Genomic DNA, 18219 nt, shown 5'->3' on the forward strand with positions numbered 1-18219 from the left:
TACTTTTATCACTTTATATGGGTCCACAAAAAGGATTTGTTTGTTTGTTTTTGCATTGACTGTTCAGAGTGAGTTTGCTGAGACAAAGATAAATCAAACTGGATGTTTTAATGTCCCTTTAGTCTTGCATCCCTGCAAGTGCTGAATATGACAGAAGGTGGAATAATGAACTCAGTGCTCAATTAAGGGCAGTATACCTCTCTAAAACTTGCTGTGGTTAATTGCATACTTGAAGCTTTATGTTTGAAGCCTCTGGTAATTTGGAATTGTTTACAAAGTACTTTTTTCTTGTTACCTGTAGTTTTCAGAAACAGACCATTTTAGAGAGCCAGGAATGGTGGGGACTGCATTCTGCTGGCACATAAATGCGATTGATTGACCATCACCTGCAATTTGTCCGCTACAGATCTGTGAAGGGTGATCATCTAAAAGATGGTTTAGCACAGAATTACTCTGAAATGTCTGTAATACCTTCAATTAGGAAATATACTGGAAGCTGCAAAACAGTTTTTCTTCAGTCCTCTTTAATTCAAACCTGCATAATTAGCTTTTCTCACTTTTATATAGTGGTTGATTGTTTAAGGATCTGTTTGCCTTTTTACTCTGTTTCATGGTATCCGCTAGAGACCTCCAGTCTTGCCCAGTTTTGTCAATTGTCGATTAAAGCCTTTTGACCCCCATGTGACTGAATGGGAGATGACCTGAAACTGTTATGGTTGCTTTCCTCTGCTCCCTCAACTCAGGTGCAGTGGACAGGTTTTGCCTTGTTTTTGTTGAGCCATACGGTTGGGTTTCTGTAATACCAGTTTTATTTTATTTCTCCTTAGAAATCCTCTCTTGTGGTCTTAGAAAAAGCTCCAAACAGTATTTCCTCAAATGTGTCTTTTTTAAAAACCCAAACTGTCCATTCCTTTAAAGCTGGCTCATTCAAATGCCTCTTGTGTCAAAAAAACTTATTCCTTTCCCCACTTCCACTGTATCAACTACTAGATCAGCAAGCTCTGTTCCTCTGCAATTTTTTTTTTCCTCCATAAATGAGTTTTCCTATAAATCTTTTGACTTTCATTACAGGGCAACTAGGATCATCTAGGGAGATCCTGTAACCATTTAAACATCTAGTTGGCTGTAGTAGGATGATGCTGGAAAACAACATTGGGCTTCAAAGCTCTTATAGACACCTGAAACTGTACTCATGGTGCTCACAGGAGAGAATATGGGAGCAGAGACCAAAATCCAGGTTTACTGCTCCCTGTGGTAGCTGTTCTGGTTCCCCTCTGAGCTTCTGTCCTGGTGCCGTGCCTTGACAGGAGTGGGATTTGGCCCACATTAATTAGCCTTGCCTCTTAGGAAGTAGAAGGTGGGGCTATAGACACCTTCTTAGGGATGTTGAAGAGGCCACTGAAGATAGTTGCAATTTGGTCAGCCAGGTGGGGCAACATTGGGAATTACACTCCAAAGAAGCTATTTCAGGAGAAGAAACCATCTGACGACTACAGTCATCCAGGTTGTAGGAGTCTGGCAGGACTGTATGCTGTCAGCATTACAACTGGATGTTCTTCCTTGTGCTTGGTCCTTCACTTTATGGTTTTTCTGAAACTTCCTTTTTTTGACATGTCCATTAGGCAATTTCTTTCCCCCCTGCAACTTTTTTTCTGACTGACAGCCTAAGTAGTTATAGGAGTCTTTTGTACTAAACCTTTTGTACCAAGACAGCGAGATGTTACAGTGCATCTGTCTGCCTTCTCTTGATTTGCTTCTGAAGGTTGTGACCTATCAAAACACAAATATTAGCAATGAGGCTTCAGAGGCTTGTGGGCTGATGCTGGATCCTGGCAGTGGGGACCAGGGAGCCCCAGGATGTGCAGCCTTTGTGTGGTGCAGTGGATGCTCTTCAAATGCAGCCAGCTCTGACACCGCTGCTCGCCTCTCCCGGCTGTGTGAGCACGAGTATCCAGGCTTCAGCTACCTGTTGCTTAAGTGATTGGACATTTAGGGGGCAGAGAAAAAGCCATCACACCAGCCAGCATTTACCACCGGCAGCTTTTGTTCTGCTTCATCATAATTCTCCTTACTTGTACTTCTTAACTGTTGCTTTTTCTTTACTTGCATGTAAACACACGCTTGGATATTTCTTGTGAAACTTGGACTCAACACTGAAGTAACTTGTCCTGTGTAGGGCTAGGAATGTTTGTGAATGAGGAAAACCTCAAAACTTCCAGGAAGCACAAAAAAACTTTATCCGAGTGATCAGCTAAGCAATTTTTGAGTAATATTCAGACTATTGGTTACTTGATATTTCAGAGTGTGCTTTATAGTTGGTGAATTTTTAAAAAGTTGCACTATTTTTGAAACCTAATTCTGGTCTTCATGGGTCTGTATAGGCCTTGGTGTCTCCATCAGGATCCTTCCTGGAAAACCTGAGTTATGTTGGTGTTCTCCAAGATCTTGGAGCTCATAAGGTGGATGATGGCTGTTAAAAAGATGGACAGCTGTGTCTAAAACCAACATACAGTGTGCTTATCAGCAAAAGGGTGTCTCGGTAGTACATATCATCTTAACTGTTCTGGTTTTATATCTTTAGATATACTTAATTTATATGGGTCAATCTAAGCTTGTTCTTGAGTAAACCTAACTCGGTGGTAGATCTGCTCTATCAGTAACAAACTCTGAGCAACAGGACTCAAGGCACTCTGTCTTTGAGTGCTGTGGTTCTTAAAAGGAGCGTATGGAGGCACTGCCAGCATCTCCTGTGGCACTCGTCAGCCCGCACCCAGCGCACAGAGTGGAAGGTAATGGTGTGGCTGAGGACTGATGGAGTGGAAATCAGGGACAAGTTGGTGCCTGCAAAGGAAAACCTGTTCCTGTGCTGCAGGGTAGGGGAGAGGGAACTTGAGCCCTGAGGCTGAAGAAGTTTGTCTGGACCCTGATAGTGGATCCATCACTTGGCCGAGGAGGAGTTTGGCCCAGTTGGCTGGGTCTGTGAACTCCCCTCTTTGGGGATGCGTGTTGTGGAGCACCTTGCTCAGCTACGAAGCGGGACAACTGCTTGCCAGACTCCTTGAATAAAAATTGCAATAGCGCCTTATGTTTTTGAAGGTCATCTAAGATGGGCCTTGTTTTTTGCTAGTAAATAACTGCAGGTGAATTCACAACTGGTGACAAATTGGGTGAAACTTAAGTAATTATTAAAAATGTATTCCTGGATTGGAAGAAATAGAAAAAAATTCTGGCCTCTGAGTTTTGAAACATGAAATACCATACAACACAGGGGAGAGGCACCCCTGGTTTACAGTATCAAACGGTTTGATTTGTGTGGGTGTTGGGATTAATGTTTGTGAGTAATATTTTAAAGTGGTATCAGCGTAACATTAAGATCAGGTGTAGCTGGGGACAGTAAACAGGAGGCATAGTTCCTCCAGGGACCTGAAGGGCTGCTTGTACCTGGTACTGGGCATTTCTCTTAGTACTGCGATCCTGAAGCATTGCAAACCAATTTAAAGAAAATCTCTGAGTGTATTCTTCTTTTTTAGGCTTAAACCATCTGTCCTTTGATCCTGCCAGCAACAACAAATCTCTGCAGTTCGGCAGCACTGCTGGCCCACAGGTATTGGAAAGCCCAGCCGAGAATGGAAGCGATCCAGGCAAGAAGAGGAAGAGAGCAAATGTTACTCCAGGTGAGCCGAGTAGCAGCTCGGTGGCTGGCGATAGAGAAAGCATCCACTTAAGTGTATACTGAAAACAGCTGCTATACTAAGATGTTAATGCAGAAGGTGGACAGATGGAAATGAAGTTGTGGTCTGGTACTGCTTGCAGCCAGACCAGTGTTCGTGGTTCCATGCTTGCATGGCCTTGGGCGAGTGCTCGTTGCTGTTTCTGTGCAAAACAAAAGCAACTTTTGTATTACTGGTTGGGGTTTTTTTTTTTTTATAAGCATTGTGGAATCTATATATCTGTCCCAATAGATTTATCCTTTTTTTCTAATTGGACAATATCTCAATATTCAAATCATGACCATAATAAAAAGCGTAATAAGGCAGATCAGCCTGAATGACTGGAGACATTAATGTTTAAGATAATTTAATAAAAGCAAATTGTTAAATGGACCATAATAGCTTATGATGTTATAACATCAGATCTAGGAGTCTTACTGAAGCTGGTATCTAAAAAATTTTCCTTGTATTTCTCACAGAGTGATTGGAAAAAAAAGAGAATAATGTATTTGCAGATTATATTGTGGTTAAAAACTGCAGTCCCACCAGTGTGACTGGGGAAATGTGGCATCTGCTTGTGCCATGAAGATGAGGTGTTACATACATCATGTAAATAGCAGTCTGTGGGACTTAGTTGTGTAACTTTTCTGTAGAGAGATGCCAGGTGCAGGAGGGGAAGGACTAGGCTGGACTGGAGGCAGAGGTGCCATTTTGCAGCAGAAGGCCATCTCACTGTGGGAAGGCGATGTGCAAAGCATACAGTTGCAGAAAGAGAAGTTGAAATGTAATTGTGTAGAGAGAAAGTCCAACTTTTGTCTCCCTGAAGAGAAAAATCCTTTAAAGGAAATTTGAGGAAAAATCTGGAACTTTACAGGTAATAGTCCAGCACAGTTTAGGGATGGTTTTGAGATGCTGATAGTGAGAGCACAGGAGAGTTCCACTGGGAGTGTGGAGCTTAGCCTCTTGACCGAGGGCTTATCCTGTCCTTCTAATGTGTCTCCTTCTCCCTCCCTGTCCTTCCCCTTCTCATTTGTGTTGCAGCAAACTCTCTCCTTTATAATCCCTTGAGAAAATACTCTTTTTTGCAGCTGCTCTCTATTTTTCTCTCTAGATTATCTCTGATAAGCTCTTTTTGGTTACAAATGTCTGCTGTGTTCACCCTTCTACATCCTCATTTCTTGATTCAACTAATCAGCTAAGGTGAATTTCCCTAAGATATCTGCTTGCAGCCAAAGCAGGACTCTTTTCCTTTTCTGAGATCCTGTTGTCTCTGTGATGCAGTCAGCAAGAAGATAGGTCTCTCATCTCTGTAGAGATTTTGTTCAACTGTGGAACAAGACGTAACTGTGACTTCAGTTTTGCAATGTGTAATGTAATGTGCTACAAAATTGTGATCTCCCTGTTCTGTACCAAGAGCTATTGAACATCAGGGGTCCCTCAGAGGCGTGACAGCCCGAGTGTTTCTTTTGGGATTCAGGTAACATATTGATGGCATGTGAGTACCTCGCCTTCCAAATGCATGTACCTTGCGCTTCGGTACCGCACCCAGAGGTGTGTGAAGCAGATGTGGGGCCTGTTCAGAGGTGCAGGAGGAGGAGGAGGACTTTAGAGGAAACCTCCTTTGTCCCTCTGGGAAGGAGGTGGTGGTTTCTGCCTCTCTGCTATCAGATGTATCCCAGCTGATGGGAGACTGAAGTCAGCTTGCGAGTACAGATAATGTAGATATAGCCCCTGCAACTGTCACCTGCCCCAAAGGAGGCATCTAGGACTGCTGGAAGTGGGTAGAGTCAGGAGTTTATTTTGTTCCTTTCATTTTTTTGTGTGTTTCCTTTATACACCTGGAGGTCCTTAAATGTCTTGAGTGCCTCTTGTACGTGCTGGATACACAGACAACCTGTGTTTCTCCCGCGCTGGATTGTGTCAGTGCAGATCTGCTTTTTAAGCATCAAGATCTGATTGTTACTGTCAGAAATGGTGAATATCCAAGTTCTTCAGGCTGAGCCGTGCAGTACACTGTAACAGCGCGACTTTCAGTACCCTGACCCTGCTGGCAGGATTTCTGCCTTGCAGAGGGCTGTGGGTTGTTCTGGCACAACCTTCAGCTGCCCACATTGTGATTGCAAAACCAAAATGTTGTTTTCATTTGGGCATCTGGACGCAGAGATGTGAGACCAGGACCTTGCACAACTTGAATAACATGCAGTGATTTTATTTGTTGAATAATACATATGGTTCTGGCCTGGGACAGGTATGCTTGGGATAGGTAGGTGAAGCACTGTTTTGCGTGTCACCCCGGTGCAGTCTCTTCTGGACAGACACTTACCAGACAGTGAGGGAACTGTCAGCTTTTTGCCCTTGTGCAGTGGGATGATCCATGATCTCACTGCATTGCTGCCTCCTCCTGGTTATTTTGGCTTTCATGTTGGTGCTTCCTTTTTTTAATCTTTGATTTAATTTCTTTCCTTAAAACTAGGAACTGCCAACTCGGTAATCCCATTTCTCTTCTTCGGTATCCTCTGTTTCTCTCTTTGTGCCTGACCTAGTAGCCTGTGAGCTCTCACATTGACAGATGAGTGGTGATAACTAAAGTTCAGGCTTGTCCCAGATCTCCTGAAACAAATGAGTTACAAAACTGGGACAGCTCAGCATTGATTTTTTTCAGGAGAGGTGGGCCACAGGTTGCAAGAGCTGATTGTTTGAAACACAGCTGAGGGAGATCATAGAATCATAGAATAGTTTGGGTTGGAAGGGACCTTTAAAGGTCATCTAGTCCAACCTCCATGCAACGAGCAGGGACATCTTCAACTAGATCAGGTTGCTCAGAGCCCCGTCCAACCTGACCTGGAATGTTTCCAGGGATTGGGGCATCTACCACCTCTCTGGGCAACCTGTGCCAGGGTTTCACCACCCTCATTGTAAAAAATTTCTTCCTTAGGTCTAGTCTGAATCTACCCTCTTCTAGTTTAAAACCATTACCCCTTGTCCTATCGCAACAGGCCCTACTAAAAAGTCTGTCCCCATCTTTCTTATAAGCCCCCCTTAATTAAGTAGATAATGCTGAGGATTAGAGATTTATACAAGTATGAAAGGAATAAATGTTAGTGTTCTTATGCTGAGGTAAAATGGATGTTCTTGTGCATGTTTTTCCCACTTAAAAAGCAGTGGGTGAGCATGTTGTCATAATAAAATGCAAGTTAGTGTGATCTGTTGAGTTCACAATAGTGTTACTGCCTCTAATTGGTGAACAAATACTGTAATTAAGTACCCATTTCCTTCACTCACAGGCTGTGATGTGCCGTAGAGCTTGCCTGTCGTGTTGCCATCTAACTATATTGCAACACATTGCTACAAACCTAGAATAGTCAGTCTTATTCCAAAACCCATGCTCGAAATTAGGTTTCATCATTGACAGCTAGAGAGCTGAATTTTCCTTTTTTGGGGGTGGAGTATGTTGTTCTATTGATGCTGCTTTAATTCATATTCGACTTGACTAAGTCTGCTGACTATTGAGCATCAGGTCTGAGCTATTTCAAAGGATGTCCTGGTTTCCCCCAATCAATAAGATCTGTTAGATAAGGAAAAAATAGAGGCGTGCAGGTGGTATTTTGTACATATGTTAACTCCACTGTAGACATTTGGCTAGTGCATAGAGCTTGACTAATGTAAAAAGCGAAATGGGTGATTTGTTTGTACTGCAAAGGGTGGTGGGACTGGCAGTGACAGGAGGGAAAGACGAGGCCAAGGCTAGGTGTTCGACCTTGGCAGTGCTTCGTTTAAGTTGAGCGTAGGAGATGAGGATTTTGGAAATGGCCCCAGTGATACATGGGTTGGGTGGTTACCAGAAGATGGGTGGCCATTGCAGAGGGAGACTTCTCACTGGGGGCATAGAGGTGGCATTTCAGGAAGGTGAACTGATCTCTTGTCCCCTCTCTGAAGCCAAGAGAGGAGTGGTTGAATGGGGTGGGAAATGGAAATTCTGAATCATTAAATCACAGGGTGAGATAAATGGTCAATAAATTTCCTCCTGCTGGTGTGTTCTGGAGAGCTTTGGGAGTCTGTGCACTGGGTTGTGTAAGATGGGGGAATATCAACTCTGCTGAGTTTCAGGTCAGAGCTGGGAAGTTGTTTATATACTGTTTATATATGTTACTTCTCTCAGTAACACTGTTGATATTTTCCCCTCCTCAGTTGTTGAAGCCAGATTTTTTTCAAACAAGCATTCGTTTTATGAAAGCTTCATCAGGGAGATGGCATGTTAGACAGTAACCTGACTGCAGATGGCCAGGTTTGGTGTTCCTGCTCTGATTTGGGCAATTATCAGAAGCTCTATCTTTTCTTCCCAGCAGAGAAATGCCCTGGGCACTGGGTTTGGATGTTTTTTTTTTATTATTATTTTTTATTTTTCCCCCTGTGCAGAGTTAACCTTGTGCTAAGCTTTTTTTTTTTTTTCCTTTTTGAAATCAGATATTTTTGCATTTGGGCACCTCTAGTTAAAACCTGTGCAAACAAAAAGAACAAGCATATATCTTGGTGGTACATGGAAGTAAGCAGCTAAAGGCATGGCTGACCCAGCTAAATCGCAGAAGAAGATTTGAATGCTTAATTAAGCCACATGTTGGTATAATGTTAATGGTTCTACCTGGATTGCCAGATAACTTTGCTTGACCTTGAGTAAGTAACACTGGTACTGCTGCTGTCAGCAGCATGACATTGTTCTTTGCTTCATTTCCCCTTTTAGCATGGAAGAGAAATGTCTTCAGATGGCAGTGGAAGTACTCTCTGCTGGAACAGACTGGCCATCTCTGTTATATTCAGGGCAATTATGACAATTTATACCTGCTGAATGTTTGTCCTTTGTTCATAAATCTCTTGGGAGGAATCAAAGTGTACCCCTTACCTTTAATCAGTGTTTCTTTAAGGCCCCTTGGAGCTGTTGATTGTAGTGGATAAACCGTAATTTAGATGCTCTTGGAAGGCAGTGTTTTCATAGACCTTGCTTCTATAAAATGTCTGCTCGAGAGGGACAGCACTGTTGGGTTTTTTGGTTTTTTTTTTTGTTTTTTTTTTTTTTTCATTTGGCTCTTTCCTATGTGTTAGGTTCAAATCTGTTTTTGGATGCTGACACTGCAGAGCCTTGCTGGGCAACGTATGCCCTGCAGAAAAGTTAAGATATGCACTAAGCTGTTAATCACTTTTTTTCATCTCAGCAGATGGTGGCAGAAAACTAAGCCTCGACTCCATTCCGATGGGCTTGCCAATGTCAGACCCAACTGCCTGGGCCACTGCAATGAACAATCTAGGGATGGCTCCCATGGGGATGACAGGACAGCCCCTCCTGCCTGGTACGTGAGCTTATCCAGACTGTTGCCCACCTTTGCTTTCAAACATGTCTTTGGGAAGAACCTATTTCAGTTGAGGTAGATAAATGCCTACCACATACAAAAAACATTAATAAGCTGTGTTTGAAATGCATTCATGTCTGCAAGTGATTTATTTAGAGACCACTGTTTTAAAACTGATTTCAGAGGAAATGAGAATACATGGGTTTTGATGCAAACAATGGTTATTGTGGGGTACCTCTAGATACTCTGCAGTGGACCAGCAGGAGGAGGGTCCCACACAGAGCTCAGGAAACCAGTGATATCGAGTAACACATTATTCTAAGATTAACTGGAACTGCTTAAGAGGAAGGATGGGAGGGAGATGAAGAGGAAAGCAATAGGGCAGTAAAATGGATGTGGCAGAAATTAATGGAGGATTCTGCTCCAGAAATTACCACCTTGTAGTCCAGAGTACAAGTGCGTGGGTCAGTCCAGGATTTGTTAAAGAGCTCCTGTGGGAACAGAGCTGTGCTGTACCTGGTTTCTCAGCAGTGCAGGATGCATGTGCATCAAAATCCTGACATGAAATTACTGTTTCAGTGCTTTACTGCATTAAGCACTTGAGAAGGATGCTGTCTCCTGCCTGAATAATTGCCTGCTCACCTGGGGAGGGAATATCTGTGTTGGCAGCACTCTACAATCCTATTTCTGCTCTTGTGGCATAGAGCAGGTAGTTTGCTGTGCAGCTGATACTATATTTAACTAACAGCATCACTTAACTTGCCATAAGTTTTGCATGCAGTCTGTACTCTTCTGTCCCCTAGGCCTTGTTTCACTTTTGTCTTTGCTGTAGGGGTGTTTTCATGTCATTCTCCTGCTCACATGCTTCTGTCAAGTAAAAATCAATAGAAGTCTGTTCTAGGAGAGCACACAAGTTTAAAGCCAGTCTCCCATTCCCTGTTGTAAGAACAGGGGAAGCTTTTTTTTTTTTTTAATCACAGTTTTCACCAAAAAGTATGTGCCAGGTCTGATGTTTTTGAACTCTTTTGAGTCCTTGAGGACTTTTTTCTTCTTTTTTTTTTCCTGTTAAAAATGGAGACTGGCTCTTCTGAATCTGCTTCTTAAGCCTCTCGGATGCTGTCCTGTAGCCATGGGCTCAGCTTCTTAACAGAAGCAGCAGATCTCTATGCAAGGTGGCAAGTTGTCCTGCACATTGCTTGTTGAGCAATAAACAGTGGGGCTCACCACAAATCCAAAGACCACTGTTTGCCCTTGCATATACACTTTCTACCTTTCATTATACTGTTACAGTTCATTACCCTGCCAGTTCTTTTGCTTCTCGTACTTGTATCCATTCACGCTTTTAGAAAGCTGTAAGACTTGCTTTATCAGAGAAACACCCATCTTGGCTTTCTCCTCCCTTGGATTCCTCAAGCTCTGTCCTGCATTAAGGATTTTCTCTGATTGGCATCCATACCTATTGCTGTCAGCTAACCTTGAGGCAGTAACAAATTACCAGGACAAAGTGAGACTGCTTTCATTGGCATGAAGAATTATAAAATGTGAAGGGACTGAATTTAGAGCCTTGCAAAAGTTGTAGCAGGGGGTTCACTTGCCTGTCCTTGACGTGTGGCAGGTAGCCCAGCATGACCCCCGGCACCTCTGGCTGTAGGGCTGGGAAGAACAGCCACCACCCTGCCAAGGATGGTGGGGAGGTGGCTGAAACACACCTTGTTTTGCCCCTTTTGCTGCCAGCACTGATGTCATACTCTTGATCTTGTGGGTTTACCTATATCAAACTGTGCTGGGAAGACAAACGGGATCTTGGACTCTAACACGTGAATATTTTGAATGGTCTCTGCATTTTCCAGCAGATCACTGTGTGCTCTGTGTATCTTCCATCCTCTGTGCTGTCTCAGCTGTGAGAGCTTTGGCTATTCCTCTTCTTTCCAGTCGCTCTTGATAGGCAGCACTGGGAGAGGTCCAGATCGCTCCCTCCTGATGTTTTGGAGTACAGCTCCAGGAAAACGAAGAGTTTCTTTACCACCTCGAGAGTGCTTTAACAGGAGGATACCAAGGCTGTGTGTAGCAGGGCACAGGCTGTGGAGAGCTGGTGTCCTGGGGCTGCACTCCTGTGTGGCATGGCTTCTTCTATGCTGCTTAGAGGGGTACTTCAGGGCCTGCTGTGGTACCTGCTGCATGCCCAGGGGCTGGCTGGCCCAGACCAGCAGCATTTGTGAGACTGGTCTAACGCTTCACAGCTGGGATTAAGTTTACTGGCACATACCTTGCTGAAAGGGAGGGAAGTAACGAGCATCCCAGCCTAAACCCGGGAAATCGAAAGGTGTATTGGTAAGTTGGAGGCCAGGATGCTGGTTTTGGCAAGCATTCTTCCATCCCTTCAGGAAACGGGCTCTCCTGTGCTTGTTTCACTTCAGTTTGCCTCCAGTGGCAATACCTTTGTCGCAGGTTGGATCAAGATGTTACTTGCTCAGGACTAAGTCCTGCAATTTTTCTCCAGCTACCTTGCATCTTCAGTGAGTTTTGTCACTGAAGATCACCGCCATCCACAAGGTGACCTTCATCTCAAACTTCAATTTAGCAATATGTGAATTTAAACTGCAGAGGTCTGGGATGGTGTAGCCTCTCCCCACCCTCCCTTCCCTGGTCCAAGCCTGTGAGCCAAGCCCCAGCTCAAAGACCTCTGTGCCCTGAGGTAGCAGTTGTACAGGTATAGCCTTGATCATTCAGGCCAACCCTTGTTGTTCCTTACAGCCTATTTCCTCTGGAAACGTGTATGCAGTGTGTTTCTGGGAGTCGTGTAGCACCATCACAGGGAGCAGTAAGGCCGTCTGTGCTGTGGAATGGGGCTCTGTCTAAAGATAGACTTGCATTGTTTTTACATTTTTTTTTTTAAGACAGGTGAAAATATGGTATAATCTCTGGAATCTACTAGTAAAAGTTTAAATATTAAAATTCTGCAACTTTAATGCCACACTTTCCAAGCCAGGTATCATAGACCAGGCCATCCCAGCATCAACTAGCTGGTCATGGATAAGGATACAATTCACATGTATCCCTACATCCATATTTCACAGTTAGCTACAAGAAGATTTCTTGTGCCTTCCTCTGAAACGCCTGTTTTGTGGCAGAGGATTTGCCTCAGATCTGTGTTTTTACTGTGACTGTTCATGTGTGATGTAAAATGAACAGCAACACTTGCACCGAGTACAAGGAAATCCAATTTGGGCAAGCCAAACAATGTACATAAACTTTGTAGGAATGTAGCCCCAGGTAAAGTATTTCAAAATACAAAGGAAAACAAAATTCAGCTACCAAAATCAAACATCCAATCTGGACACTAAAAGTTGTCTTGCATCTGGATTACTGTAAGTAGTGGTTGTGAGGAGAGGAATACAAAAATGTTTGCCTGCTTTAGGGATATGAATAGCATCTGAAATGATGCCAGCGTAGGATCAAAGGAAAATGCTGCCTCTGCACCACTGAATTCTGCCTATTTGTAACTTTTGTCTGTGCCCTGGAAAATTAATTTTATCCATCTACATCTCAAACAGGCAGCCAGATTCAAAGGCTCTGTACTGCTCGGGATTACATATTCTGTGATAGTGCCCTGTGGTTTTTTGGGATTGCCTGTGTCTTCAGAGCTTCTGCTGCAAAGAGAGTAGCGGTGGTAGAGGGTAGAGAAGATGTCGTGCACTTGCAGGAGGGAGTTCTTCCTGAGATCTCACCCTGATAGTACCATCTGGTCCTGCTGGTACTGGTTGTCCTTACAGCTTAGCTGCTGAGATTCTCAGACTCATGAGCCTTCTCCGTAAGGCGTCTAGGTGTACTGTTTCCATTTTGGCTGCCTACAGGTATTGCTTCCCCAGGGTTTGCAACTTCTGAACAGATAAAATACACCTCCTTTGACAGCTCTGTTTAGTTTTATTTGGTGTTGGAGGCAAATCTAAGAGCAAAACCAAAGTAAAATACTACTTAGATATAGTCAGAGTGATAACTAAAGCCTAGAAACAACTTAAGCAAGGTAAGACATGCAGCAAGGTATTTCCTTAAATGCTTCTGTGTGTTTTACCCAGAATTATTCTGGCATGTTCTTAGCTGCTGAAATTGGTACACTTGTCTAGTTTGCAAGGTGATGCCCTTAGCTCTGGGTCACAAGCTGTCTGCACTACTAAACTACTTAGTGAAACTGGCCTGGGTTAGGTTTTACACTGTTTTCATATGTCATCTTTATGTGGATAATATAATACTTACTGGGGAAGGTTTTGACACTAGATGGGAGATGGTGTCTACAGAGTAGAAAAGGACGTAGTTTATTTGAACAGAGAATATCTATTTGGCTGAGGCAATCAACAGCGAAACAGTTTTTAAGAAGTTGTTCTAAGGGCACAAATCTAAAATTCTGGTGCATTGTATTACAGCGTTCCCTCTCTATTGCTGTTTATTCAGCTAATTTTCACTGGCACATGTGGGGAGAGTACTCCATTTGCTGTCTGAATAAACAGTTATTGTATGAGTCCAAAACACTACCTGACTCCCTTATTCTCTCCCTCATTTAGATTTTGATCCTGCTCTTGGGATGATGACTGGAATCCCTCCAATCAACCCCATGATGCCAGGCTTGGGGATAGTCCCACCTCCCATCCCTCCGGACATGCCTGCTGTGAAGGAGATCATCCACTGCAAAAGCTGCACTCTCTTCCCACCTAATCCACGTAACTGTCTATGTTTTGTCTTGTTTCTGTCTATATAGGAATACCTCTGTGTGTGTATATATATATATAAAAAAAAAGTGTATATGAGAGAAGAACCATTACATTGCCTGGACATAGCAGCTCTGGGGTGAGCTCAAGCAGGTGATGGAGCAATAGGAAAAGCCTGTTCATGTCACTGAATGTTTACCATTTCCGTAAATAGCCTTTTCTGTTGTTGGATTGATAAGGACTGGGGAAGAAAGCATTCCAGTCTCTGGATATTTGAACTCTAATTTTCATGGCGTGATTCTTGTATGTATTATCTAAGGCTTCAAAGACAGCGAGCTCTTGGAGGTAAGGAGATTGGATCAGCCAGCGTGGTCCGTGCTGAGAGACGGGAGTGCTCTGGGTTTTGTAGAATGTGATGGAAGGAGAGCAGAGGCAGTTGGAAATAAGACAAGACTTTAAGAAACAGGCAGTCAGGGCTCATCAGGCTATAACAAGAAACAAGGATCCCCTTCAAACTAGCTGACTGACCCTTTCTCCTCACTTTTATTGTAAAAAACAGAGTGGGGGTGGGGGAGACATCGTTACCTGTCAGTTGGCTGGGCTTGTGCAGGGAAAGATGAAGGAGATGAAATAGCCAACAAAATGTAGATGTGATGGAGATAAGTAGGAGATCTCATTTCTTGGCTTTGGAGGATATCTTTAGCCATTGCTGTTAGAACAGACGTTTATCGGTTACTTACTTAGCATCTAGTCTGTTCCATTTCTTTGTTTTAGAGTTTGGAATTTTTCTGGCTGAGGGACTTCTTGGTACTTGTATTAATTTCCATTAAAAGATTCTAGAATTGTCTTGATTACTTTTTTTTTTTTTTTTTTGGGTCAAATCTTACTATGCCCTCACTCTCTCTGCTTCAAACTTGTACATATCTATAGTAATCAATTCCTTTCCTGTTCTTGCAGACTCTGTATGTGTATTTCTGAAGCCTGTTTTGGGAGTGGTTACTGATCCAGTTAGGCTTGCAGGGCGAGGCTTTTTTTTCTCTTCCTTCCCTTTTCCTTCCTTTTCCTTCTTTTCCTTCCTTTTCCTCTTTCCTTCCTTTTCCTTCCTTTTCCTTTTCCTTTTCCTTTCCTTTTCCTTCCTTTTCCTTCCTTTTCCTTCCTTTTCCTTCCTTTTCCTTCCTTTTCCTTCCTTTTCCTTTCCTTTTCCTTCCTTTTCCTTCCTTTTCCTTTCCTTCCTTTCCTTCCTTTCCTTCCTTTCCTTCCTTTTCCTTCCTTTTCCTTCCTTTTCCTTCCTTTTCCTTCCTTTTCCTTCCTTTTCCTTCCTTTTCCTTCCTTTTCCTTCCTTTTCCCTTCCTTTTCCTTCCTTTTCCTTCCTTTCCTTCCTTCCTCATACAGGTTCCAGTTTATTTATTGGAAGTTTTGATTACATTCAAGTCCTTAGAATTTTTCAGACCAGTTCCTTTAATTTCTTAAAATTGCTGCTATGAAATAAAAGTCTCTTCAGTTACAAAACACGCAGTAAAAACATTGCTTTTTTAGCTTTTCATTTTAATTAAAGTGGATCAGCTTGTGGTTGCTCTATCAAGATTATTGTTTTAGCACTAGCTGTTCTCTAACATCCTTAATACTTATAAATTACTGCCCTGTGGATTTCAAGTGTCACTTCTTATTGGCTCAAGAACTACCTGATGAAATGTATTGACTTGTCATTTGCAATATCATTATCAATACATCTGTTCTTCAGCTTTTACCTGAGAAACTTGATGTCATAGTCACAGAGTTCTTCACAGAATATTAATTATAGAATATTCTATTAATCATAGAATAGAATTTTTAGAATATTAAAAAATATTTTTAAAGTTTTCTAGTGTTATCCAAATCTTCTCTGTAAGCACTCTGTGGTCCAAGTAATTTCTGATTTTATCCATGGTATTCTTTTTTTGCTATCTCACAACTGAACCACAAAGCTGTACCACTAATTTCAGTCCTTCCTGCACGTACCCTTGCTTCACTTTCATTTGGAGCTTGCTCATTTTTCTTCCAACAACGATTTTGTCCCATGTCTTAGTTTAACAGGTTTTAAGTACTCTCACTTAGTTTCTAACTGAAGCAAGTGAAGTTGTTTCTCCATTTTTCTCCTCTTGCACAGCTTGGCATTTTCCTGAATTTCTCACCTCCCTAATCCTGGCAGGCACAGCGCTGAACTTCTCTTGAGGTCAAGTCTGCCTTTGTGAAAAGGGTGAGGTCAAGGCTGCCATGTAAAAACCGACTTAAATTTGGTCAGTTACTTTCAAAAATGGTTGCTTCTTGTCTACAAGTTGCTTGTTCTTGGCAAGCTGCTAAAACCTCCGTTTTAGAGGGCAGTGCTTTGCCTTCTGACTCATTGCCCTGCTCCAGCCGGAGCCCTGGAGGTGGTAGGGCTGTCCAGGCGGAAACTGCTTAGGAATCTCTTACCACTGTTCATTCTCTGAAGGGGGGCAAGAAAATCAGTATTAAATACTGCCTTTTCAAGGGCAACCTCCAAGGAAAGCAGCTGGGACTGAAGGGTTCAGTCTCTCTCTCTCTCCTCTCAGAGCAACTAATACATTTGGCCCACAGTGGCAACCGCAGAAATAAACAGTGGTGGTTCATCAGTGCTAGCCCTGATGGTAATACCTCACCCGAGTTGCTTGGTGAAACCTTGGCCTTATCCCATCGTCACAGTCCCATATGCCTCTGGGAGGTGTTGGAATGACACTAGTTTTGTCTGCCATGTTCTGGTATGTGTGTGTTAGTGTGAAGACCTGTTTATGACCTCTGTCTTTCCATCCTGAGAGTCCAGATAACAGGTGATTGCAGACCTCAGTGACTACCTCAGGAAATTAGAGGAATATTTCCTTATTTTCCAGAGATCAAAAAGAAGGATGCATAAATCCTAATGCTAGTTAAGGATTTTAACTGTGCAGCCCCCTTTGGACAAGAAGCTTTATCCCTCAGCATCAGTTCAGCTTCTCATCCCTAGTTATTCATTCTTCATCCTTTTGACTCTTCAAGCATCCATGTTGACACTCAACTGCTTGTGTTTTCTCCCCAGTGACATACTTGCATGGCAGAAATGATTTTGCCCATACCAAAATTTGTCATTACTTTTGTCAGGATAATCCTGACAATTTTACTGCCCAGGAATGGCTGCTCGGAAGGAACTTGAGATGGTCCAGGTGAACCTACTCTTACCTTTATTTCTAGCTGTCCTCACCATGGACCTTTCTATTTAGAGCCTGCAGCCCCTTTGGCATCACTGGAGAGCAACTGGTGGAGTTTGGGGCAGTTTGTATAAGCAAATGTTTTTGTCTGCTTTTGAGGAAGATGAATCTCCCCAGCTCTGCTGCCCAGCTCTCCCATGATTATAAGGGGAGCACAGAGTGACTCGCTTGTGGGGAAACCTATGTTGAAGTTATCTAAAATTAGGTGAAGTGTGTTCCACCTCAGCATAAATGTTTACTATCTGGATTAATCTTCCAGACTCTCTTTACAGCTGAAGGAGAAAGGTCAGTATTTGGTTACGATTCATCTATTCTAGACGTCTACCTACAAGATAAAGCAGTGCTTCTGAAGGAGCCTGTTTTCATCCCTTAGCCATAGAAGAAGCCTACACAATTATCTCAGGTATAGCCTAAATTACATAGATATCTATGTGGACATGTCTTTCATAGGTAGTATGGATCTGTGTGAGCGGGTGTAGCTTGAGCAGGTAAGTCTAAAGTGTGCGCAGTTGCAGTACCGAGTTTGATTGATATGCTAAATGATGGTGTGAAGCTGGTTCCCGGTCTGGTAATTAGTAGCAAACTGTTGTGGCCATGAGACAATCTGTTTCACCTTAAGGCTGATCAATATTTTTATTCCAGCAGCCAGCCAGGCTGTAGCCTTGAACTTGTCAGTATTTTACCAAATATCACTGATGATGAGACCTGATGCTGCTTTGGGGAGAGTGGGCTTACAGTCTTTGCTAGAAAGCAACTTCAGAGCACACCTTTATGTAAAAATGAAGTGCAGTTCTGTCTCTTACCATGTATTCTAGTGACCTATCTCTCTGTGGCCCAGGATGCAATCCCTTATGCTCAGCAGTTTTTCCTGTTAAGTCAGATATTGCATGAGGGAGGATATCATAACACAAAAGACCACTTTCTTCCTGCTTCTTCAAGCTTTCTTAATTAACATTTGTCTTGTTTAGCTTGCTTTCCTACTTGTAGACTTTAAGATGCTTTCCTCTGTTGCATGTATCATGAAGAATATGAACTATGCAAGCTGCTCTCAGAGTGGATGATACGCAGCTTGCCACGAGTTAGGTATTGGGGTCCACACCATATCTGGGCAGCGCTGCCAGGGCTGACCAGCCGGGCTTCCCTGGGTCTTTGTGCTTTACAGATTGAGGAGAGACCTTCAGTATCCTGTTATACGTAGGGCAAGGTTTGCTCTGTTTCATGTTGT

At 42.9% G+C, this 18219-nt stretch overlaps 1 protein-coding gene across 8 annotated transcripts in view; it reads left to right on the plus strand.

Moving 5' to 3' along the window:
• The window catches only part of ENOX2 (ecto-NOX disulfide-thiol exchanger 2), a 62737-nt gene that overhangs the window by 14047 nt on the left and 30471 nt on the right, over window positions 1-18219 (plus strand). For 7 of the 8 annotated variants that reach the window (XM_052813246.1, XM_052813245.1, XM_052813243.1 and 4 more), the window contains 3 exons: window positions 3531-3674; window positions 8918-9052; window positions 13612-13767. In XM_052813246.1, the coding sequence (XP_052669206.1) occupies window positions 8956-9052; window positions 13612-13767 (253 nt within the window). In that variant the 5' untranslated portion in view covers window positions 3531-3674; window positions 8918-8955. Of the gene's footprint in view, window positions 1-3530; window positions 3675-8917; window positions 9053-13611; window positions 13768-18219 lie in introns of those variants that run through there. The other variant, XM_052813240.1, reaches the window with a different exon arrangement.

Source organism: Harpia harpyja, chromosome 18 (assembly GCF_026419915.1).
Source record: "Harpia harpyja isolate bHarHar1 chromosome 18, bHarHar1 primary haplotype, whole genome shotgun sequence".
NCBI lineage: Eukaryota > Metazoa > Chordata > Aves > Accipitriformes > Accipitridae > Harpia > Harpia harpyja.